At 42.9% G+C, this 24,244-nt stretch overlaps 2 protein-coding genes across 2 annotated transcripts; one reads left to right on the plus strand and one right to left on the minus strand.

The window, feature by feature from the left end:
- Positions 1-293: 293 nt before the first annotated feature.
- capn9 (calpain 9) lies at positions 294-8,006 on the plus strand. Its single transcript, XM_084684845.1, has 20 exons — positions 294-593; positions 1,479-1,548; positions 1,665-1,783; positions 2,382-2,515; positions 2,810-2,978; positions 3,212-3,295; positions 3,430-3,515; positions 3,772-3,849; positions 3,991-4,151; positions 4,420-4,580; positions 4,903-5,111; positions 5,372-5,408; positions 5,490-5,570; positions 5,861-5,918; positions 6,009-6,073; positions 6,488-6,556; positions 6,663-6,741; positions 6,937-7,053; positions 7,296-7,354; positions 7,605-8,006. Exons 1-20 carry the CDS (start codon positions 393-395, stop codon positions 7,629-7,631), a joined length of 2,064 nt encoding a protein of 687 aa, XP_084540971.1. The 5' UTR covers positions 294-392; the 3' UTR covers positions 7,632-8,006.
- Positions 7,822-23,909, minus strand: LOC146237914 (uncharacterized). The gene is made up of 25 exons (XM_084685977.1): positions 23,417-23,909; positions 21,517-23,182; positions 20,995-21,261; positions 19,730-20,152; positions 19,106-19,537; positions 18,482-18,913; positions 17,861-18,289; positions 17,163-17,591; positions 16,465-16,893; positions 15,858-16,286; positions 15,239-15,667; positions 14,541-14,969; positions 13,934-14,362; positions 13,315-13,743; positions 12,688-13,137; positions 12,062-12,511; positions 11,435-11,884; positions 10,990-11,259; positions 10,647-10,904; positions 10,160-10,405; positions 9,803-10,063; positions 9,268-9,603; positions 8,760-9,023; positions 8,557-8,640; positions 7,822-8,412 (listed from the first exon to the last, which is right to left on the minus strand). The coding sequence occupies exons 1-25, from the start codon at positions 23,793-23,795 to the stop codon at positions 8,346-8,348; spliced, it is 10,167 nt and encodes a 3,388-aa protein (XP_084542103.1). The 5' UTR covers positions 23,796-23,909; the 3' UTR covers positions 7,822-8,345.
- Between the last annotated feature and the right edge of the window lie 335 nt (positions 23,910-24,244).

The following is a 24,244-nucleotide window of genomic DNA, read 5'->3' on the forward strand; positions in this document are numbered from 1 at the left end:
GCCAAAAGAACCTCCTACAAAGAACAATTCACGTTTCTATCAAAGTTGAGAGTAGGTTTCCCATTTTAATGAATGCTATTTACAGGTCAATAGACCTTACATTCCATCAGGTGAAGTGAATTCCTCCTCTCGCCACACACGCCCACTCAAGTGAGAGGAAACTTGCTGGGTAGGGAATGAGGGCGAGGTGCATCATAGGGGAAGACAAACCTGTTTCTGTCTGGAGGGTGTGTACTCTACCACTCCTACCCAGCTGTCAGGACTGTCCTGAAGTCACACATTCAACACACAGGCACCTCACTCCCTGTCAAAGCTCATTCGAGGAGCGCACGATTACACGCACTTCATATATCAGTCTGAGCTTTGAGTCTTCCTAGTCTCGAGCTGTGGATATGCCGTATTCAGTGTCCAGTGGAGGTGCGAACGCCGTCCAGGCCGTGTCAACGCAGTCGGACGGAAAGACGTTTCAGCAGCTGAGGCAAGAATGTCTGCAGAAGAAGAAGTTGTTTGAGGACCCCGATTTCCCTGCCTGCGACGCATCTCTGTTTTACAGCGAACGCGTTCCCATCAACTTTGAATGGAAAAGACCAGGGGTATGTATTTGAAAAACCTTCCTGGACGACTTGATCACTTACAAAATGGTTCTGCAAGACTAATGAACGACAAAGTCAAAATGTTTTTGTCAAGAGTGTAAACAGAAGTAACTCTTGCAGTTGTTTTTTTACTTGTATGCCATGCCATACAAGATAGCCTTACGATGTGGTTGCATTTTTGCATTTTCTTCCAGTGATAGGAGAGGATTGTAGCAAGGCACTCAGTGAATGATTATTTTCTGTGTTGACTCAGGTAGGAGTGGTACCTGACAAACTGTTCCTAGATCTTAGACCTGGTCTCTATTCAATGATTATAAATCAGGGGGTCAGATGGCTGAGCGGTTAGGGAGTCAGGCTATTAATCAGAAGGTTGTGGGTTTGATTCCCGGGTGTGCCAAATGACGTGTCCATGGGCAAGGCGTTTCACCCTACATAATAGCTCGGGGGGGAATGTCCCTGTACTTACTGTAAGTCACTCTGGATATGCACGCTTGCGAAATGACAACAACAACAAAATCTACATTGAGAATTGGGATGTTCTGCATTCTGAAACATATGGCTCCACATGGCTTGTACCTCTGACTATGGTTGTAGTAACCTACACATAAAAAGAGGCCCAGTTGTAAAGACTCCGTTCAAACTATTTATGACCAATGGACATATCTGTCTTGGGCGTTCCTTTACGGCGAATGTCTCTGTGTGCATTTTTGTGCACTCCTCTGTACTACAACTCCTGTACATGGAACTTGGCACTCTGTCTCATTGAGACAACCGGAATGTGCACACACCTATCATTGGCATTCGTTTCACTCCACCCTCCCCATCTAAACCAGTTCTGTCACCAACTGTCCCACACCTTTTCAACTATCCCAATTCCATCCACAGGAACTCTGCAGTGACCCTAAGTTCATCGTTGATGGAGCATCAAGGACAGACATTTGCCAAGGACAACTAGGTTTGTGATCTCTTCACAAGTATGCAACTCAGGAAATATTTTAATTATATAGACTTTAAGTCCCATGACGACCAGGAAAAACACATCTCATTGTCCCTCTCCTTGTTCCACCATAGGGGACTGCTGGCTACTAGCGGCCATCGCCTCACTCACCCTACATGAGCAGACGTTGGCCAGGGTGGTGCCCCATGACCAGGACTTTGGGCCCACATACGCTGGCATCTTCCACTTCCAGGTATACAATGGCACACATATTATTTAGCTAGCATGTTGTGGAAGAAGCTCCGTCTTCACTAAAATGTGGCTTATGTCAAGGTTCTGGAGTTTATATGCATTTATGTTAACTGAGTGGGAAGAGTGAGAGAAGGAATATGATTCAATAATTATAAGTAGACCAGATCAATCAGTGTTATACAGAATTGGGTAATCTCTCAATCACAGAGAAGACAGCTTTTACGTATCAGTCTGGCTCAACCTATCAGAAAGCCTTCTCCAGCCATGGGCCCCAAATACCATTGACTATAGGTGCCCAGCTGTTACCAGCTCATAGATGGACTAATTACTGATACAGTACCAGTCAAAAGTTTGGACACATTTTCACAGTCCATGTGTCCAAACTTTTGACTGGTACTGTATATACATTTCTTTGTGACATTGCTTGTAAAGCACTACAAAAGAGTTTTGTGGAGTCTAGAAATGTCTTTGTGGACCATCACATTCAGGGACTTCATGAAAGATTTTAGCCAACATAGATAAAGACAGTCTGAAACATGTATAAATAAAGTTCAGTCTTAGGCAATTTGAATATGTGAGAAAGGTTTGTCTTGCTTCAGTTTTGGCAGCACAACCAGTGGCTGGATGTGGTGGTGGATGACAGGCTGCCGGCCGTGAGGAACCGCCTGGTGATGGTCCATTCCGTCTCCAACGACGAGTTCTGGAGTGCTCTGCTGGAGAAGGCTTATGCCAAGTGAGTGACCGGTTCTCTCTGGGTTTTCTGTGTAGAATTGGCACTAATGTTGTCAATTAAGATGTTTACATTGGATTCACAATGCATGAAGTGGTGTTTTTGCAATCCTTTTGAAAGATTTGCTTTCTGTAAGATATACTTAATTCCCATTTTTTTTTCCTTTTCTGTTGAGGACACAAATCTAGGTTTAAATTTAATTTACCTGTATTCACAAAAAGGGTCAACTTCTGATACAAATTGTGCATGGTCTGAGACTAACTTCACCCTTTTGTGTCCTTTCCCTTGTTCCTTCAGGATGAATGGGAGCTATGAGTCCCTGAAAGGAGGCACGACCCTGGAGGCCATGGAGGACTTCACAGGAGGCGTGGGGGAGATGTACGAGACCAAGACAGCTCCAGCCAACCTCTTCAACATTCTTAAGAAGGCCCACGAAAGAGGATCCATGCTGGGCTGCTCCATCGACGTAAGGACCCTGGACACTCGCCTAAACTAGGGATATACAGAACAAATTTGAGACTTCACCAGTACACATGGGAGTTTTTGTTCAACAACAATGTTATTGCACAGAACCCAAGATACATTGGCATTTTGAAAGAGCTGATGGTAGCAAAAGCCAGCATACATGGGAGTCAGTGAAGACCAAGTCTGCCATTGTCTTGGTGAGTCATAACAGTTTGGTTTTCTCCTCTCTTCCAGATCACCAGCTCTGCCGAGTCCGAGGCCCAGACAGCCAGTGGACTGGTGAAGGGGCACGCCTACTCCGTTACTGAGCTTGAGGAGGTAGGAGAGCGCTTCCCGGGTGGCACAGCAAATGTATATCGAGGCTTCCTCCCCTTGTCTGCTTGTCCCCTAGATCTGAACCCGTAGTATTGAGCTGGACTGGCCATGATATGGACTCTTTTCTTCTCTCGTAGGTGAATTACAGAGGAGGGAAGGTCCAGTTGATCCGAGTGAGGAACCCGTGGGGGCAGGTGGAATGGAACGGTCCCTGGAGTGACAAGTAGGCAATAGAGGGACAACAGCTCTCAAAAGTACCACCCCCTTCATTTCCATTGGTTTCTACTATTCAGTGCCATTAGAATGACAGAATCTGATCTAAGAATGTCAGGATTAGTTTTGCTCAATTGATTTTAGTATAACACTGTGGTATGAGATTAAGGAAGTCAGATTTGTGCAGTACAGTGCTCTGCAGTAGGAGAACTTTAATTTGCAACACGTTTGGATGAACATTTTAATATACTTTCTCTGTTTTATAGTTCAAGAGAGTGGGATCTGGTTGATAAAGCTGAGAAAAATCGTATCCTACAGAATTCCCTCGAAGACGGAGAATTCTGGTAGGTATCAGTAGGGATTCTGATGGAGATTGGACAAGACAGAAACACTATAGAATTAACTTTGTTGGTCCTTAAAATTTACAAAAGATGTAGATACAAGCCCCATATTGAGACATGACGTGAAGTTCTCGGTTAATCCAGGATGGAGTTCAATGACTTCAAGGCCAACTACGACAAGGTGGAGATCTGCAACCTGAGCCCGGACTCGCTGACTGAAGACACCAAGCACAAGTGGGCCGTCAACATATTCGAGGGCAACTGGATCCGAGGCTCCACTGCCGGTGGCTGCAGGAACTTCATAGGTCAGTAGAAGACCCTGGTGATCCATTTGGTGCCCCTTTGAAGACATCTAACAGATATGTTTGTGCCAAGCCTAGTGTACATATGTAATCAAGCAAACAATTTTCCCGAATGGCAAGTCATGTTTATAATAGACCGGCAACATTATTATCAGTGTCCAATTGTGTACTTTTAGGGGTTTTCTTTGTCTAATGAATCATTTTGTGACGTAGTCTTATAATTGCTAAGGATGAAAACAAGTCTATCACTTACATCCCATTTTTCCCCTAGATACATTTTGGACCAACCCCCAGTTTAAGCTGACCCTGGAGGACACCGATGATGACGATGATGACCTGTGCAGCGTGGTCATCGCCCTGATGCAGAAGAACCGGCGCAAGCTGAGAAAAGAGGGCCTGGACATGGAGACGATCGGCTTTGCCGTGTATCAGGTTAGACCACCTGGCAGCTGCACAGGTCACCAGATCATTACACGCTTGACCCTGACCCAGCTTCACAAAGGCAAGGGAGATGCTACAGAATTAGATTTTAGACTTTAACAAAGAATTCTGTAACAATTTAGGGACTACTAGAAGACAAATGTATACATTTAGGGGTTGCCCAATATTTCACAGTTCGGGTGTATTAATACACACAAGACATACGGTACCTTAGAATAGAACAATGAAAAGTATCACTCTTATCCCTTAAACATTTGGGATAGAGAAAAAACTGAGATTTCTACAACAGTTCACCCTACTCATCTTCCCTCAGGCTCCAGATGATGTTGACCATCTGGGCAAGGACTTCTTCCGCTACAACGGCTCCAAGGCCCGCAGCAGGACCTACATCAACATGAGGGAAGTGTCCGAGCGCTTCACTCTTCCCCCAGGGAATTACCTACTGGTGCCCACCACCTTCCAGCCCCACCACGAAGCTGACTTCCTCATCCGGATCTACTCAGAGAAAAAGGCCGAAGCCCTGTAAGTGAACGTCCGTGAATCTCATCCAAGATTAGCCAATGATCCTCGATAATAAATGTAATGAAGCCTACACTGTCTATGGAGGTTCTTGGGGCCTGAATGAAGTAGGAACTTCCTTCAAGGTCCTCCTTTTCATCATACCATGTTTTTGTGATCCAAGGAGATAGACAACCATTGATTTAGTCACAGAGACCTACACTCCTTGTTGCTGCTCTGTAACTATAATGCCAACTGAAAACTCCCACGTGTTCTATCAACAGGGAGATGGGGAGCACCATCAAGGCTGACCTACCAGACGTGAGTAGACCCGCAGAATGATAGACCCTGAACACTGCTGAGATGCTATTTCTAAGTGCTCATGGCGTGTGTGTGTTTCAGCCGCCCATGCCCAGCCTACCAGAGGACGAGTCAGATGAGGAGAAGGGACTAAGGAGGCTGTTTGAGAAGATTGCCGGCTCAGTAAGAACACAGTCAATCAAATCATGTGTCCTGTCCATCCTTGTTTCTGAGGAGACCTCAGATCTTCAGAAGGTTGGATGGGTGAAAGCCATAGGTTTGAAAACTTGCCGTCACTTATCCAGATCATAAATAATTAGATGACGTGTAAAATGGAAGAATGTCCAAACAAAGCATCAAGGAGGACTTTTCAGCATGACAAATTCCAGATATACAAATTCTGTACATTAGAGGGGTTGTGTGCCACCTGGTATTGATGATATGAACATTATTCCAATGTGTTTTGTCTTCAGGACCAGGCCATCTCTGCCAGGGAGCTCCAGCAGGTGTTGAATGGGGTGCTGAGCAGGAGTACGATTCCCTCTCTAAGACATTAATAACAGATCTCAGATAAACGGATGAGAGGTTTTATTGTGTTTCTTTTTTACTGATCTCCCCCAGGAAAAGAAATCAAGTTTGACGGCTTGAGTCTCAGCACCTGCCACAGCATCATCAACCTGATGGATGTATCCTTTAGTTAACTGTTGACCTAAATGTTCTGCTCAGTCTGAAAAATTCAGCCTTGCTGGCTAAATCATATACAGCAGAAGTCTTCAACCCTGGTCCTTAGGGACCCCCTGTCCTGCACGTTTTAGATGTTTCCCTGCTCCAACACACCTGATTCAAATGAGTGGGTCGTTATCTAGTTATGCAGAAGCCTGTCAACAACCATATATTTGAATCAGGTGTGTTGGAGCAGGGACACGTCTAAAACGTGCAGGACAGGGGGTCCCTAATGACCAGGGTTGATATACAGTGTTAACAACATGTTGGGGTGTATTACAACCCAATTCTTAAACTTGCCTTATCTTATCTTAAGTGTGTGCAATGTGTGAACCTTTGTACCTTTCTAAAGCATTTGCCTTGATGGAGACATCCAGGTAGATAATACAGGACAGCTGGAGTTCCAAGAGTTTAAAATCTTCTGGGAAAAGATGAAGAAATGGATTGTAAGACAAGACAATGTCTTGTACTCAAATGCATTGTTCTGCTTCTAATTGTTTTAACGTAAACAATTGAATGTGACACAGAGGTGATAATGTTGTGTTATTGCAGATGCTCTTCCTGTCTTACGACACAGATCGTTCAGGAAAGATGTCTTCGTATGAGCTCCGCATCGCTCTCAAAGCTGCAGGTGAGAACTCTCCTCATGTCGTTAAGGGTTACGTCCTAAGCTACTATGTCAGGCAACTGGAATGTTTATGTCTAACCTCAAGACAGAACAAAGCTTTGACCTCTGAGCCCATTCAGTGATTTATTTTTTATACCCATTTATATAATCCCATGGAATCCCATGGATAGAAAGCTTAACAATGTATTACAATTTCAGGCATGCAGCTGAACTCCAAACTATTGCAGCTGCTGGGTCTGAGGTTCGCAGACGACAATTACGACATTGACTTTGACGACTACCTGACCTGCATCGTCCGTCTGGAGAACATGTTCAGTATGTTGACCTGTCTGGCATTTAGGAGTTATCATATCCTACCCTGGATTCATCCATTACAATACTGAATAATAATCACTCATGATCATTTTGTTGTGAATAGATTATGATCATGTAATGAGCATCTTTTTTACACTATCAGAAGTATGTAGCTTTGTTGCATGTGCAGAATTTTTTACATGAAAAAAAAACCTAAATTCCTGTTGGACCCCCTTGACCTGTCTGTATTTGTCCTCTATCAGGAGTGTTCCAGGCACTGGACAAAAATAAGGAGGGCGTAGTGAACATGAACATGCTGCAGGTAGAGTACATACACACAATCATTTGTAATTACACATAATATAGATTGGATTATAGAATATATAAATATAATATATATGGAATATATACAGTATACATTTATTTGAATAATATTGTGTTACTATTATTATAATATGATGATATGCTAAGCAAGTGTAGTTATGCATATATCTATGCAATGATTTTTTTTTTTTTAATTGGTACTACTATGATGTGTAGTTAACATGATGGTTTTCATTTGGTTCCCCCAGTTCCTCTTGCTTTCCATGAATGTCTGAAGACCAAACTGAAGCCTCCATGAAGATCAAAAGAAAAACTAGCTGGTCTGAAGACGGCAAGGTTACTTGTTTTTAAACTTTACAAGGCGTCACTTTCACTTAACAGTCCTTCCCCCTAGTTTGCATTCTTTAAAATGCTTTAACACTTTAGTTTCCTTCCCCCAAACACATAAAACCATAAAACGTAATTAAGTAAAATTATTTTTATTTGAACCATTTTTACAAACAATGTCACAGAAGGCTTTACAGATGCCCATAGATTCTCGCAAACCTTTTTGTAAGGGTTTTTAACCATCTTAAAAGCCTAAAGGAAAACTCCCTGAAACTTACTGTTGTGACACATTTTACAGTTATTAAAGTTACATTATGACTAATGGTTATACTTTTTCAGTATTCATCCAATAAATGTATTATACATTGCACAAAATAATTCTTGTTTCAACTTTTGTAGCACCTCACATTTTGGTAGCACCTCACATTTGACACCTTTTGAAAGAGGACACAACTTCAATTGTTATGAAAGGGAATTAAATATATTTCCCCATTGTTCACAAATATTCACAATGGTGCAACTATCATCTTAAGAGTTCCACAGTGGCCCCTAGTTCCCCCACTATCCCTTTAATATGGGTTTGGGGTAAGGGAGTTATGAAAATACACCAAAGTATATTTTTCCGGCAGTTCTTCAGCATAAACAGCCTGATACTAGTTGGATCACCAGATTTCAAACCTCTTGTCTGTGAGGAAAGGCTCTTTGTCCAGACCCCTGTTATTGAAGAGCCTGTGGAGCAAGGTGCAGTATTCAGAACATGAGAACAGGTACCTTTCTTTTTCTTTCGAATTAAGAAAATAGTAAGTTATGATATCCTCAATGCAGCTATGTTAAAATGAGAACACATAAACACACAAATGTAAACACGCTCACCGCACGGCCCTAATGGAGCTGTTGATGGAGACCAGTTGGATTATTCTGTCTGATAGAGCATCCGTGATGTCATTGTGACTCAGGCTAAAATGGGGGGGGGGGGGGGGGAGAGATGGAGAGGAAGAGAGAGAGACAGAAGAGTCTTGATATAAAGCATAAAAACATGACCAAACACATAAACACACCCACTCCAGAACACTCACTCCAAGACTTGTGCTTTGTGCAGGTGTGGAAGCAGGAGCTCCAGTTGCTGGTCTGTAAGTTGGCAGTGACTCAAGTCCAGTTCACACAGGCCCTCAGAATGTTCCAGAACCAGGGCCAGAGAGCCACAGACCCTATGGTCCAGCCTGGTCTCACTGAGGTCCAGCTCCCTACCCAGGGCACCACAGAGGGAATCAGCATAGCGTGGGGCCGACGCCCCTGTGACACACTCCTCCATTAGCCGGAGCAACAAGGCTTTACTGGTACTGAGGGGAGGGAAGACAGAGATACATCAACGTAGAACCTGTCTGTATAGTCAAAGGAATTAAAAACACTACAGTGAATCATTCGGTTAAACATCACCGAAATACAGTAAAATATTTCACTGAGGTAAAGTGGTCCATGAATATATTTGATAAAATATGTTTTAAAATAAATGGGAGATTATAGGAGTGAAGTTCCCATTTGTCTTTCAAAACCCTAATGGGTGACAACACCACAGTCTCTCACCTGAGCTTGATCATTCTCAGAATGGGAAGCAGATGCCTCAGGGCTGCGTCCTCCACCTCACAGTCTTTCAGGATGAGCTGAGGCTGGGTGTGTGTTGACGGGGAGCGGTAGCTGTCTCTCAGGACGGTGGAGAGGTTCCTGCAGTCCCCAACACTCACACACAGAGGGTCTCCTCCCTCCGGTTCAGACAGGTCCACAGAGGAGCAGGACAGATCCAGCCTGAACTGCAGAGTCCTGAGCAGTTCTGCTGAGAGAGATGCTGCTGCTGCTGCCCCCTGCTGGACAGGAGAGGCAGCGCTACAGCGGAGGAAAGTCAGCAGTAGCCTCCTGTCAACACTGGTAGGTTGGAAAACACACAAGGAGACATGTTAGAATGCTTACTGTAACAACATTTGCATAACACATACAATTGTTAGTAAAAAAGATATATAAATTGAAAGAGATGAAAATTATTTTTTGCAAACATGGAATCTGATTTATTTTTAAACATAAACGTGTATTGAGTACTTTGGCCCAGCAGTGCCATGTTACTGACTTGAGATGCGAGACTCTTTCCAGAAGAGGCAGGATTCCTTCTATCGCCCCCATTGGTACGGAGGTCCACAGCAGGCTGAGTTGGACTCTGGCACGGCTGTGTTGGAGGGTGAAGCACAGAGCAGCACAGTCCACAGTGTTCAGCTCTCTGGTGTTCAGGTTGATAACATGGTTTAGTGAACACAACAAACTGGACACACGGTCACTGGCACGACGTGCATACATCTCTCTGATGGTTGACAACATAAAGCTGGTACTGGGCCTGGGGACAGAAAAAGCAGGTGTTATGGATTCTTATAACACATCAAAAAGCATAACAATACTGATGTTGATTTAAATGGGAACAAATCATCCCTACCTCTTAATAACAATCCTGTCTAGAAAGCATAGAAGATGTGAGGTGTTCTTCTCTGAGAGCTTCAGCTTCCTGAGGTCCACCTGAATTTTGATGTTCTGGGTTGAATTCTGCATCAGATAGAGGAGAACTTCCCAGTCCAGAGAGCAGGTCAGGTCTCCAAGCTTCTCCAGGAATGACAGAGTCAGCTGCTTGTCCTGAGCTTCATACACAATTACAGCCAACTGCTGCACAGCTTCGGAACACAGTCTGAAAAATACAAGAACATCAACAAGCTAAGGTCAAGGAATGGGACACTTACACTAAGCAAAGCAAAAGTTCCTTATCAAACGTACCATGAGAATAGATTGCTCAGTTTACAATGTATTACATACTGTAACTATAGGCATCCAATATACAGGAAACATGTTAAACTACAATAATGTTTTTAATGAATGCATGTCGTCCATATAAGTGATAATTATATCATAATGGCTCTATGTGTTGTTACCTGAGTGTCAGAGGGCCGTGGTGGTCCAGCAGTGTGATGAGAGAGTGAGGGTAGATTGTGTGTCTGGACTGAGTCAGGTCCAGACACTGCACTGACCAGAGTCTCAACAGGGACGCCACACTGCTCACAACCCTGGACAGTGCTTCTTCCGAGCTGACTTTCTCTAACACCAGGGAGAGCTCCTTAATGGTCACTTGAGAAGCAAGTCTACCTGTCCTCACCAGTCTGGACAGGTGGACTGCCATGGACTCATTCAGTCTGAAAGATTGACGATAATTTACCATGAGGGATTATGCTGGAATTTTTTATAGAGAATAAGTGTTAGTTCCTGTGTCATACATACCTGAGCTTGTGTAACCGTGCCACATGTGTGAGGAGAAGTCCAGCTCCTTTGAGAGATATCTTCCTCGGGGTTAGGGTGAGATCCACTGTGGAGGCACAGAGGCCCAGGACCCTCCCTACAGACCTGCAGGTTTGTCTGGGTAACCTTCCTCTCAGCACCAGGGAGAAGTTCAAGGCCTGGACGAGAGGGACTAGCTGCTGGGCCTCCTCTCTGGACCTCACAGGGATGGCTTCACACACATGCTGGAAGATCTCACACACATCTTCGCCGCTGAAACAAGACAACATTTTCAGTGGATATAAAACACTATGTCAAACTTGTGTTCAGTATTTTAAACCATTTCCAAACACGAATCAGATATAGAAACGTATCATCAATTCTTTTATCTCTCAGGTAATTAGAAATGTTGATTAATAGACACACATTATAAAGACAACACACTAACCTGAGCTGTGAGATGTAGGGCAGACACTGGAGGAAACTCCACACTTCACCCTTTTCATCTGACCAGCCCCTCAGCTCTACTGGTTTCTTCTCTGGTTGGAGTTTCAGCACTTCTAGGAGGATGGAGGCTTTTCTCTCTGAGAGGTCTATGGACCAGACCGCAGGAGCAGCTGACTGGTAAACTGATTGTAATGCTGGAAGGACACTCCTGCCTGTTTGAGTCTCATAGTCCTTCACATGGGAGTACAGGTCCAGCAGGAAGTCAGATTGCCCATAATCAGGATCTTCATCATAATCCCTGTCCATGGAGGGGAATGTCTTGTAGCTGCACACTGATGACAGCAGCTTCAGGGTCTCCTCTCCTGTCTGCTCCTCCCACTGTGCTGCTTGAGACAGCAGATCCACCAGGAACCTTGTGGGGTTTTTCTTCTTATCCCAGTATGTAGGAAAACTATAACATGGACAGTACAAACAATTTCAGGTATATTATGAAAATGTTTCGTATTATCAAACTCTAAATCAGTCAATGGGGTCTTGCACAATATTTGGAATTTGTGACAGAATCCTGAAAGAATCTCATAGAAATAATATGAAAAATGATCAGACATAAACATGAAAAACAACTTACCTGAGCTGTGAGATGTAGGGCAGACACTGGAGGAAACTCCTCACTTCACTCTCTTCATCTGACCAGCCCCTCAGCTCTACTGGTTTCTTCTCTGGTTGGAGTTTCAGCACTTCTAGGAGGATGGAGGCTTTTCTCTCTGAGAGGTCTATGGACCAGACCGCAGGAGCAGCTGACTGGTAAACTGACTGTAATGCTGGAAGGACACTCAAGCCTGTTTGAGTTTCATAGTCCTTCACATGGGAATACAGGTCCAGCAGGAAGTCAGATTGCTCAAAATCAGGATTTTCATCATAATCCCTGTCCATGAAGGGGAATGTCTTGTAGCTGCACACTGATGACAGCAGCTTCAGGGTCTTCTCTCCTGTCTGCTCCTCCCACTGTGCTGCTTGAGACAGGAGATCCACCAGGAACCTAGGGAGTTCTGTCCTTACAAACCGGAGTGGAAAAAACCTACAACATTACAGCACAAACAAATTCAGGTATATTATTAAAATGCACCGTATTATCAAACTCGAAATTAGTCAATGGGTTTATGCACACATTGTGGAAATGATGAAAGAATCCTGAAAAAAATGTAATAGAAAGAATTTGAAAAATGTTCAACGTAAACATGAAAATCCACTCACCTGAGCTGTGAGATGTATGGCAGACACTGGAGGAAACTCCACACTTCACCCTTTTCATCTGACCTGCTACTCATCTCTACTGGTTTCTTCTCTGGTTGGAGTTTCAGCACTTCTAGGAGGATGGAGGCTTTTCTCTCTGAGAGGTCTATGCACCAGACTGCAGGAGCAGCTGACTGGTAAACTGATTGTAATGCTGGAAGGACACTCCTGCCTGTTTGAGTCTCATAGTCCTTCACATGGGAGTACAGGTCCAGCAGGAAGTCAGATTTCCCATAATCAGGATCTTCATCATAATCCCTGTCCATGGAGGGGAATGTCTTGTAGCTGCACACTGATGACAGCAGCTTCAGGGTCTCCTCTCCTGTCTGCTCCTCCCACTGTGCTGCTTGAGACAGCAGATCCACCAGGAACCTTGTGGGGTTTTTCTTCTTATCCCAGTATGTAGGAAAACTATAACATGGACAGTACAAACAATTTCAGGTATATTATGAAAATGTTTCGTATTATCAAACTCTAAATCAGTCAATGGGGTCTTGCACAATATTTGGAATTTGTGACAGAATCCTGAAAGAATCTCATAGAAATAATATGAAAAATGATCAGACATAAACATGAAAAACAACTTACCTGAGCTGTGAGATGTAGGGCAGACACTGGAGGAAACTCTTCACTTCACTCTCTTCATCTGACCAGCCCCTCAGCTCTACTGGTTTCTTCTCTGGTTGGAGTTTCAGCACTTCTAGGAGGATGGAGGCTTTTCTCTCTGAGAGGTCTATGCACCAGACTGCAGGAGCAGACTGGTAAACTGACTGTAATGCTGGAAGGACACTCCTGCCTGTTTGAGTCTCATAGTCCTTCACATGGGAATACAGGTCCAGCAGTAAGTCAGATTGCTGGTGGTGGTAAAGAGTTGACAGTGCCAATATTCTCACAATGGTTGTTTTTATGATGTCCTTCTCATGGAGAGCTGCTTGCAGACATAAACTCAGTAGAAATGTCTTCTCCTTCTTCTTCCACTCTTCAGGAGACATTTCTTGATCCTGTGATGGTTTGAATCTGCAAAAACAGTCAAAAGTGAAAATGACAAGTGAACGCATCTCTCATTATTATTTTATGATAAATTAGGTACTAAATATAATCCTGCACAAACTGGTACATAGCATGGACGACTGTAGAAAGAGTTAACCAATTATTATTGTTAAGAGAAGTTGTTAAATAACTTGGATAACAATGTTTACTGACTAACTTGAGCTGTGAGATGTAGGGCAGACACTGGAGGAAACTCCTCACTTCACTCTCTTCAACTGACCAGCCCCTCAGCTCTACGGGTTTCTTCTCTGGTTGGAGTTTCAGCACTTCTAGGAAGATGGAGGTCTTTCTCTCTGAGAGGTCTATGAACCAGACTGCAGGAGCTGACTGGTAAACTGACGGTAATGCTGGAAGGACACTCCTGCCTGTTTGAGTCTCATAGTTCTTCACATGGGAATACAGGTCCAGCAGGAAGGCGGATTGATCACAATTCACCTTCCTGAAGGGGAAAGTCTCATAACTGCACACTGATGACAGCAGGTTCAGGGTCTTCTCTCCGGTCTGCTTCTCCCACTGTGCTGCTTGACACAGGAGATCCACCAGGAACCAAGGGATGTCTTTCTTTGTATCCCAGTCTTCATCAAAACTGCAACATGGACAGCACAAACAAATTCAGGTATATAATGAAAATGCACCGTATTATCAAAGTCTAAATTAGTCAATGGGGTTATGCACACTATTTGAAAATTATGACAGAAACTTTATAAACATTTTATAGACAGAATACGAAAAATGATCAGACATAAACATGAAAACCAACTCACCTGAGCTGTGAGATGTAGGGCAGACACTGGAGGAAACTCCTCCCTTCACTCTCTTCATCTGACCAGCCCCTCAGCTCTACTGGTTTCTTCTCTGGTTGGAGTTTCAGCACTTCTAGGAGGATGGAGGCTTTTCTCTCTGAGAGGTCTATGGTCCAGACTGCAGGAGCAGACTGGTAAACTGACTGTAATGCTGGAAGGACACTCCTGCCTGTTTGAGTCTCATAGTCCTTCACATGGGAGTACAGGTCCAGCAGGAAGGCAGATTGATCACAATTCACCTTCCTGAAGGGGAAAGTCTCATAAATGCACACTGATGACAGCAGCTTCAGGGTCTTCTCTCCTGTCTGCTCCTCCCACTCTGTTGCTTGAGACAGCAGATCCACCAGGAACTCAATGGTTTCTTTCATGATAACACCGTTTGGGTCAAAACTGTAACAAAGACAGTACAAACAAAAGCAGGTATATTATTGAGAATACATGGCATTAACAAATTAGTAACAAGTAAATGAAGTTAAGTGAAGTATTGTCAAACAGCGACATAAATACTTACAAAATGACATTAAAAAAACTCAAATGTAAGATGAGAGTTTAGTATTTTAAATATGTGTAAATGAACATACTCCACTCATGACTTGCAAAATAACAAACCTATTACAAAATAAAATGATCAGACTTGAACATGAAGAAATCCCACTCACCTGAGCTGTGAGATGTAGGGTAGACACTGCAGAAGACTTCTCCCTTCACTCTCTTCATCTGACCAGCCCCTCAGCTCTACGGGTTTCTTCTCTGGTTGGAGTTTCAGCACTTCTAGCAGGATAGAGGTATTTCTCTCTGAGAGGTCTATGCACCAGACTGCAGGAGCAGACTGGTAAACTGACTGTAATGCTGGAAGGACACTCCTGCCTGTTTGAGTCTCATAGTCCTTCACATGGGAATACAGGTCCAGCAGTAAGTCAGATTGCTGGTGGTGGTAAAGAGTTGACAGTGCCAATATTCTCACAATGGTTGTTTTTATGATGTCCTTCTCATGGAGAGCTGCTTGCAGACATAAACTCAGTAGAAATGTCTTCTCCTTCTTCTTCCACTCTTCAGGAGACATTTCTTGATCCTGTGATGGTTTGAATCTGCAAAAACAGTCAAAAGTGAAAATGACAAGTGAACGCATCTCTCATTATTATTTTATGATAAATTAGGTACTAAATATAATCCTGCACAAACTGGTACATAGCATGGACGACTGTAGAAAGAGTTAACCAATTATTATTGTTAAGAGAAGTTGTTAAATAACTTGGATAACAATGTTTACTGACTAACTTGAGCTGTGAGATGTAGGGCAGACACTGGAGGAAACTCCTCACTTCACTCTCTTCAACTGACCAGCCCCTCAGCTCTACGGGTTTCTTCTCTGGTTGGAGTTTCAGCACTTCTAGGAAGATGGAGGTCTTTCTCTCTGAGAGGTCTATGAACCAGACTGCAGGAGCTGACTGGTAAACTGACGGTAATGCTGGAAGGACACTCCTGCCTGTTTGAGTCTCATAGTTCTTCACATGGGAATACAGGTCCAGCAGGAAGGCGGATTGATCACAATTCACCTTCCTGAAGGGGAAAGTCTCATAACTGCACACTGATGACAGCAGGTTCAGGGTCTTCTCTCCGGTCTGCTTCTCCCACTGTGCTGCTTGACACAGGAGATCCACCAGGAACCAAGGGATGTCTTTCTTTGTATCCCAGTCTTCATCAAAACTGCAACATGGACAGCACAAACAAATTCAGGTATATAATGAAAATGCACCGTATTATCAAAGTCTAAATTAGTCAATGGGGTTATGCACACTATTTGAAAATTATGACAGAAACTTTATAAACATTTTATAGACAGAATACGAAAAATGATCAGACATAAACATGAAAACCAACTCACCTGAGCTGTGAGATGTAGGGCAGACACTGGAGGAAACTCCTCCCTTCACTCTCTTCATCTGACCAGCCCCTCAGCTCTACTGGTTTCTTCTCTGGTTGGAGTTTCAGCACTTCTAGGAGGATGGAGGCTTTTCTCTCTGAGAGGTCTATGCACCAGACTGCAGGAGCAGACTGGTAAACTGACTGTAATGCTGGAAGGACACTCCTGCCTGTTTGAGTCTCATAGTCCTTCACATGGGAGTACAGGTCCAGCAGGAAGGCAGATTGATCACAATTCACCTTCCTGAAGGGGAAAGTCTCATAAATGCACACTGATGACAGCAGCTTCAGGGTCTTCTCTCCTGTCTGCTCCTCCCACTCTGTTGCTTGAGACAGCAGATCCACCAGGAACTCAATGGTTTCTTTCATGATAACACCGTTTGGGTCAAAACTGTAACAAAGACAGTACAAACAAAAGCAGGTATATTATTGAGAATACATGGCATTAACAAATTAGTAACAAGTAAATGAAGTTAAGTGAAGTATTGTCAAACAGCGACATAAATACTTACAAAATGACATAAAAAAAACTCAAATGTAAGATGAGAGTTTAGTATTTTAAATATGTGTAAATGAACATACTCCACTCATGACTTGCAAAATAACAAACCTATTACAAAATAAAATGATCAGACTTGAACATGAAGAAATCCCACTCACCTGAGCTGTGAGATGTAGGGTAGACACTGCAGAAGACTTCTCCCTTCACTCTCTTCATCTGACCAGCCCCTCAGCTCTACGGGTTTCTTCTCTGGTTGGAGTTTCAGCACTTCTAGCAGGATAGAGGTATTTCTCTCTGAGAGGTCTATGGACCAGATCGCAGGAGCTGACTGGTAAACTGACTGTAATGCTGGAAGGACACTCCTGCCTGTTTGAGTCTCATAGTCCTTCACATGGGAGTACAGGTCCAGCAGGAAGGCAGATTGATCACAATTCACCTTCCTGAAGGGGAAAGTCTCATAAATGCACACTGATGACAGCAGCTTCAGGGTCTTCTCTCCTGTCTGCTCCTCCCACTCTGTTGCTTGAGACAGCAGATCCACCAGGAACTCAATGGTTTCTTTCATGATAACACCGTTTGGGTCAAAACTGTAACAAAGACAGTACAAACAAAAGCAGGTATATTATTGAGAATACATGGCATTAACAAATTAGTAACAAGTAAATGAAGTTAAGTGAAGTATTGTCAAACAGCGACATAAATACTTACAAAATGACATTAAAAAAACTCAAATGTAAGATGAGAGTTTAGTATTTTAAATATGTGTAAATGAACATACTCCACTCATGACTTGCAAAATAACAAACCTATTACAAAATAAAATGATCAGACTTGAACATGAAGAAATCCCACTCACCTGAGCTGTGAGATGTAGGGTAGACACTGCAGAAGACTTCTCCCTTCACTCTCTTCATCTGACCAGCCCCTCAGCTCTACGGGTTTCTTCTCTGGTTGGAGTTTCAGCACTTCTAGCAGGATAGAGGTATTTCTCTCTGAGAGGTCTATGGACCAGATCGCAGGAGCTGACTGGTAAACTGACTGTAATGCTGGAAGGACACTCCTGCCTGTTTGAGTCTCATAGTCCTTCACATGGGAGTACAGGTCCAGCAGGAAGTCAGATTCCTGGTGGTGGTATATAGTTGACAGTGAGAGTAATCGCCCAATCGTTGTTTCTATGATCTCTCTCTCATAGAGAGCTGCTTGCAGACACAAATTCAGAATGAATGTCTTCTCCCTATTCTTCCACTCTCCATGAAACATTTCCTGATTATTTGATGGTGTGAATCTGCAAAAACAGTCAAAAGTGAAAATGACAAGCGAACACTACTCTCATTATGACTTCAAGACAAAGTTATGTTCTCAATGTAATTCTGCACATACTGGTACACAGAAGGGAACATTTACCAAGAGAGTTGACCAACTATTATTTTTAAGACAAGTTGTTAAATAACTTGGATTACAAGGTCTACTGACTGACCTGAGCTGTGAGATGTAGGGCAGACACTGGAGGAAACTCCTTACTTCACTCTCTTTATCTGACCAGCCCCTCAGCTCTACTGGTTTCTTCTCTGGTTGGAGTTTCAGCACTTCTAGGAGGATGAAGGCTTTTCTCTCTGAGAGGTCTATGGACCAAACTGCAGGAGCAGCTGACTGGTAAACTGACTGTAATGCTGGAAGGACACTCCTGCCTGTTTGAGTCTCATAGTCCTTCACATGGGAGTACAGGTCCAGCAGGAAGTCAGATTCCTGGTGGTGGTAAAGAGTTGACAGTGACAGTATTCTCCAAATTGTTGTTTCTATGATCTCTCTCTCATAGAGAGCTGCTTGCAGACACAAATTCAGAATGAATGTCTTCTCCCTATTCTTCCACTCTTCATGAGATATTTCCTGATTCTGTGATGGTGTGAATCTGCAAAAACAGTCAAAAGTGAGAATGACAAGCGAACACTACTCTTACTATGACATCATGACAAAATTATTTTCTCAATGTAATTCTGCACATACTGGTACACAGAAGGGAACTTTTGCAAGGAGAGTTGACCAACTATTATTTTTAAGACAAGTCGTTAAATAACTTGGATTACAAGGTCTACTGACTGACCTGAGCTCTGAGATGTAGGGCAGACTTTGGAGGAAACTCCTCACTTCACTCTCTTCATCTGACCAGCCCCTCAGATCTACTGGTTTCTTCTCTGGTTGGAGTTTCAGCACTTCTAGAAGGATGGAGGCTTTTCTCTCTGAGAGGTCTATGGTCCAGACTGCAGGAGCAGTTGACTGGTAAACTGACTGTAATGCTGGAAGGACACTCCTGCCTGTTTGAGTCTCATAGTCCTTCACATGGGAGTACAGGTCCAGCAGGAAGTCAGATTCCTGGTGGTGGTATAGAGTTGACAGTGAGAGTATTCTCCAAATTGTTGTTTCTATGATCTCTCTGTCATAGAGAGCTGCTTGCAGACACAAATTCAGAATGAATGTCTTCTCCCTATTCTTCCACTCTTCATGAGATATTTCCTGATTCTGTGATGGTGTGAATCTGCAAAAACAGTCAAAAGTGAAAATGACAAGCGAACACTACTCTCATTATGACTTAATAACAAAGTTATGTTCTCAATGTAATTCTGCACATACTGGTACACAGAAGGGAACGTTTGCAAAGAGAGTTTGCCAACTATTATTTTGAAGACAAGTTGTTAAATAACTTGGATTACAAGGTCTACTGACTGACCTGAGCCGTGAGATGTAGGGCAGACTTTGGAGGAAACTCTTCACTTCACTCTCTTCATCTGACCAGCCCCTCAGCTCCAATATTTTCTTTCCTGGTTGGAGTTTCAGCACTTCTAGGAGGAGGGAGGTCTTTCTCTCTGAGAGATCTATGCACCAGACTGCAGGAGCTGACTGGTAAAGTGGTTTAAGCGCTTGAAGGATATTTCTACCTTTTCGACTCATATCGCTTCTTGCCTGTAAGTGCAGGTCTAGAAGGATGTCATATCTCTCGGTGTGATAAATAGAGAACAGGGCAAGCAGTGTGTTAACCGCTCTCTGGAACATCTCTCTTGAATATGGTGCCACTTTTAGGCACAGATCAAGTAGGAGTTTCTTCTGTTTTCTCAACAAATATATTGGTGCTTGCTCCTGTCCTGAAGTAAAACTGAAAAAAACAAGACGCTGTTAAAAGTAACAAGAAGAATGTCATGGACAAAAAGTATAAGGTAAACTTTTGGAATACATGTAATTTTATTTGACACCGTTTGCATGGTTCATCTGCAATCCCTGTTATTTACTTTGTATCCCCTTTGTCGGCCCATTCTTGTAGTGTTGTTATCAGTTAATATCAGTACATTCCCACGCCTGGGGTATCCTTGATTGGCTTTGTCCCGCCCTGTTATTACGCACTCTCACACACCAGTTTGCACATTGATTGTTGCACTTCTCCTCAACACTTGGCCCACCATGCAAATGGTCTCAAATAAATAATTAATTAAAAAGGGTCCTTTTCTTCCCTTCTGCGTAGCCTGCCTGACCCTAACCAAACCTCTTGCTAACCTATCTACAAAACAATATATAAGTATCAACCTTTCGCGTCTATCTTTGTGTATAGAAAAAGGGGTACCTACATGTGAAATGTACACCCATGGGATTTTTATCTGGTCCTCTTTCAGAGGGAAGGAAATATGCAGAGCAGAGCACAGTACAAAAACGCATATGGAATATTTTAAGTAACTAAGAATTCTGTGATGAACGATCTGTGATCTCTCTAAACAAAAAAGTATCGACAAAACACTTTGCCAAACAACACACTCCTTACGCACAACATGACAGGTATTTATAGCAAAGGTGGGCAGCTGGCAGACAGGGGATTGGACCACTACACATCACACAAGCCGACGACAATGACAACCGATAACCGTGAACAAACAACAGAAAAAATAAAATAAGCAAAGCAAAAAGGACAGGTGACATATCACAGTGGCTGTGGAAATTTGATCATACCGAAGAGAGTTGATATGAGTCAAACACTGTAAAATGGTACGGATGAGATCTTCACTGAGAGGAGTGCTGTGGTCCCAGTGCAGACAGAGGTTTACCCTCTCTGGACTCTGCTCCATAACTACTCCAGCTCTCTCAAATACTCTTTGTTTACCAACAGCTGGAAGATGCAATTCATTTTTACAGTGACCCAGTAAGCCAATGAAGTCCCTTTCAGCCTCACAGCCCAGTAATGTTATCCAGAGGTAACACAGCATTGAGGGGTCAGCCCTGTAATCACATTTGAAAGGATTTAATGATATATGGATGAATGAATGTTGATGTATGGAAATGTACTTTATCATTCAGGATACGGGTAACCAACATTTAATGCACATTCCTCATTTTAATTATACTCCCCGGCATACTATTATAATGCAATAAATGATGCACAGTACAAAGAAGCATTCTGGGTATGAAACACCGGCTTGGTGAACCCTTTTTTCTTTTTGTTAAAATATCATTTGTGTTTACATAAATACTCACCCAAGAGATTCAACATTCTGCAGACAGCCAAGTAACAGCGTATAGCCCTGGTCTGGCACAGTGCACTCTTTCAAATCCAGCCTTACTTTTCGTTCTGTGCACTGATTGATCACATAGGCCACCGTACAACAATAATGAGGATCCAGATGCTCTCCACTCAGGTCGAGCTGATAGTCCAGATTGTCCAATAGATACAGACAGGCCTCAGTGGATTGAGATTCATACAGACACTGGCATACAAACTGGAGATTACATTCAGGCTCTTCAAGATTTGCCTTGTCTTGGTTTGATTGGAGAGGAACAAATGTCTCCACCAGTGTCTTGATGAACCAATCTGCCGTCGTCATGATTTTTTTAGCTGGTACCAGACACTTTACCATATCAGTGTTGTTTGTATTCACAAGTCCACACAAGAAAGGAACTATGTGTTTCAAGTGTTTCCTCTCCTCAGTCAGGCACTCCTTAAAGACCACAGTGATGGTGTCTGGATTCTGTAACAGCCAAAGAGCAGCAAAGAATTCCTGTACCGTGTAGTGAAGAAATGTGGAAAAGATTTTCATAGCTGTTGGTCCATCCCTAACCATGATAGCTCTCAAAAAAGCAAACTGGACATTGTTCTCTTCACAACTCAGTGCTGTAAAAGTCACCATCTTCTGTTGTGTTGCTGTAAAAGCTATTTCTGCCAAAGACATTAATTTTTCCCTATTCATGGAGATACATTCATTCAGGTGCCTTAAGGATTTGTCACAATGTTTTTGGATGCAGTAGCGTAGGATGTTCATGTACATCTCTGTTACTGTGCACAGAGGTTTCAAAACCTGTTGTGTACAGAAAGAAATACAAGTAACAACCATAAACGCATACATTGGGACATGGCAGAGACTGAACAACTCCAGGTTGCTGAAAACACTGCTTTGGGACTCTGGCTCGGCACTCAGCATTATTTTCAAGTACATTCGGATGGACTCATCACTGAAGCCTTTCACCTCCACTCTCAGAGTAGACCACTCTGACAGGACATCTTCTGATTCAACTTCTGGTCGACATGTGATTACTATCTTAGCATCACACAGGAGGTCCTTCTCCACAAGTCTCTTTACCACCGAGGGAGAAGAGAGATCTGTGAGACCATCAAATATGATGGTGACGTTTTCTGAGTTCTCCTCAATATCCGTTAACACTTCTGTCTTATTTTTTTCCGGCTTACAATACAGGTCAAAGAGAAGACTTTCCAAAGTCATGGGATTTGTGATGCGTGACATCTCTCTCATGTCAAAGTAAAACATGTAATCCAGTTCTTTTGCATCTGTCTCAGTCCAGAGGTTTAACAATTGATGGGTGACAGTTGTCTTTCCTATTCCAGGTTTTCCAACCAGAAGAATTTTGTTCTGACGTGTCTTTAGCAGATCCTCTGGTGATGTTTCCTGATTGTCCACAGGAATGTAGGTCTTCAGCTTTTTGGTCCGAGTTTTCTTGCTTTTTTTGCTTTTCATCTTGATTTTTGAGTGAGCTGAAGTCTCATGTGTGTCTAATACAAGAGAAGCGTAGTAGGACAGAGCTGCTTTGTGATTTGGTAGCATGCGACACACCTGTTTTAATGCTTCTTCTTGGATATTCTGAGCTTTTGATTTCAGTTGTGCCTGATATCTGTGACAGGGTTTTGGGCCTATATTCAATTTAGAAAAAGAACACAATATATATAATAGATGTCATTAACCAATGAAATGTTACACTGATTATACTGTGTTGCATATACCAACCATAACTCTAGCTATTGTGTAAACATTTTGCATAGTTGTATTTATTATATGGATATATTTACATGTGTATATCTCAGACATAGCCTATCACCATTTTAAACATTTGGTTCACATAACATAATTTCAATTCAACAACTTGCCAAGTGAATAGTTGGTTTGAAGGTCTGTGTCTTCTGTAAATGAGAAGCAGCTGATCCAGTAATGTAGATCAAACTCCTCACTGTCCTGAGATGGACCGGTCTGCTCTAATGGTCGCTCCAAGGTCCTCTTCCTCGTAATGTCAATAACCTTCAGGAGCTCATAGCATGCTTTCTCTCCTTTATTGGTCACCCGGTCCAGTATTTTTCTGGTTTTGTCAAAGTCGTCACATTCTGCATTGATCTTACTGACCTCTTCCTCATTTAGAACCTTGCGCTGATACAGGTTTTCCACAATAACACACACATTTTTTAGTTTCCCAACCAGACGACTTCTGGCATTACGTATGTATTGTTCAGCTGATTGGTTAGTACAAGCCATGTTCCTCTCCTCAAGTCACACAGCATCTCTGTAAATACGAGGTAAAATTAAGAGTAGTCTATCCTAAACAAACACACTAACGTAGCCTAAACATGAGGCTTCCTGTGCGGTCGAGGTATAACGTGGTCCCGGTTCTTGGGACACCACCGGATAGAAAATCAGGAAATCCTGATTTTCTATCCGGTGGTGTCCCAAGAACCGGGACCACGTTATACCTCGAAGTTACACGAACTCTCTTCATTCGAGTACGTCATTTCCTGATTTTCTATCCGGTGGTGTCCCAAGAACCGGGACCACGTTATACCTCGTGCGGTCCGCAACTTGGACTGTGCAAAGCGGAGCACGTGCTCCATACGCTATTACACCGGCTAAACGTTATTAAATGATATAAACAAATACATTATTTGAATACCTTTGTTGTGCTTCGCTGGAAATAAGTCAGTAGACAA

Source organism: Hypomesus nipponensis, chromosome 21, assembly GCF_054491055.1.
Source record: "Hypomesus nipponensis isolate SF chromosome 21, ASM5449105v1, whole genome shotgun sequence".
NCBI classification, from domain to species: domain Eukaryota; kingdom Metazoa; phylum Chordata; class Actinopteri; order Osmeriformes; family Osmeridae; genus Hypomesus; species Hypomesus nipponensis.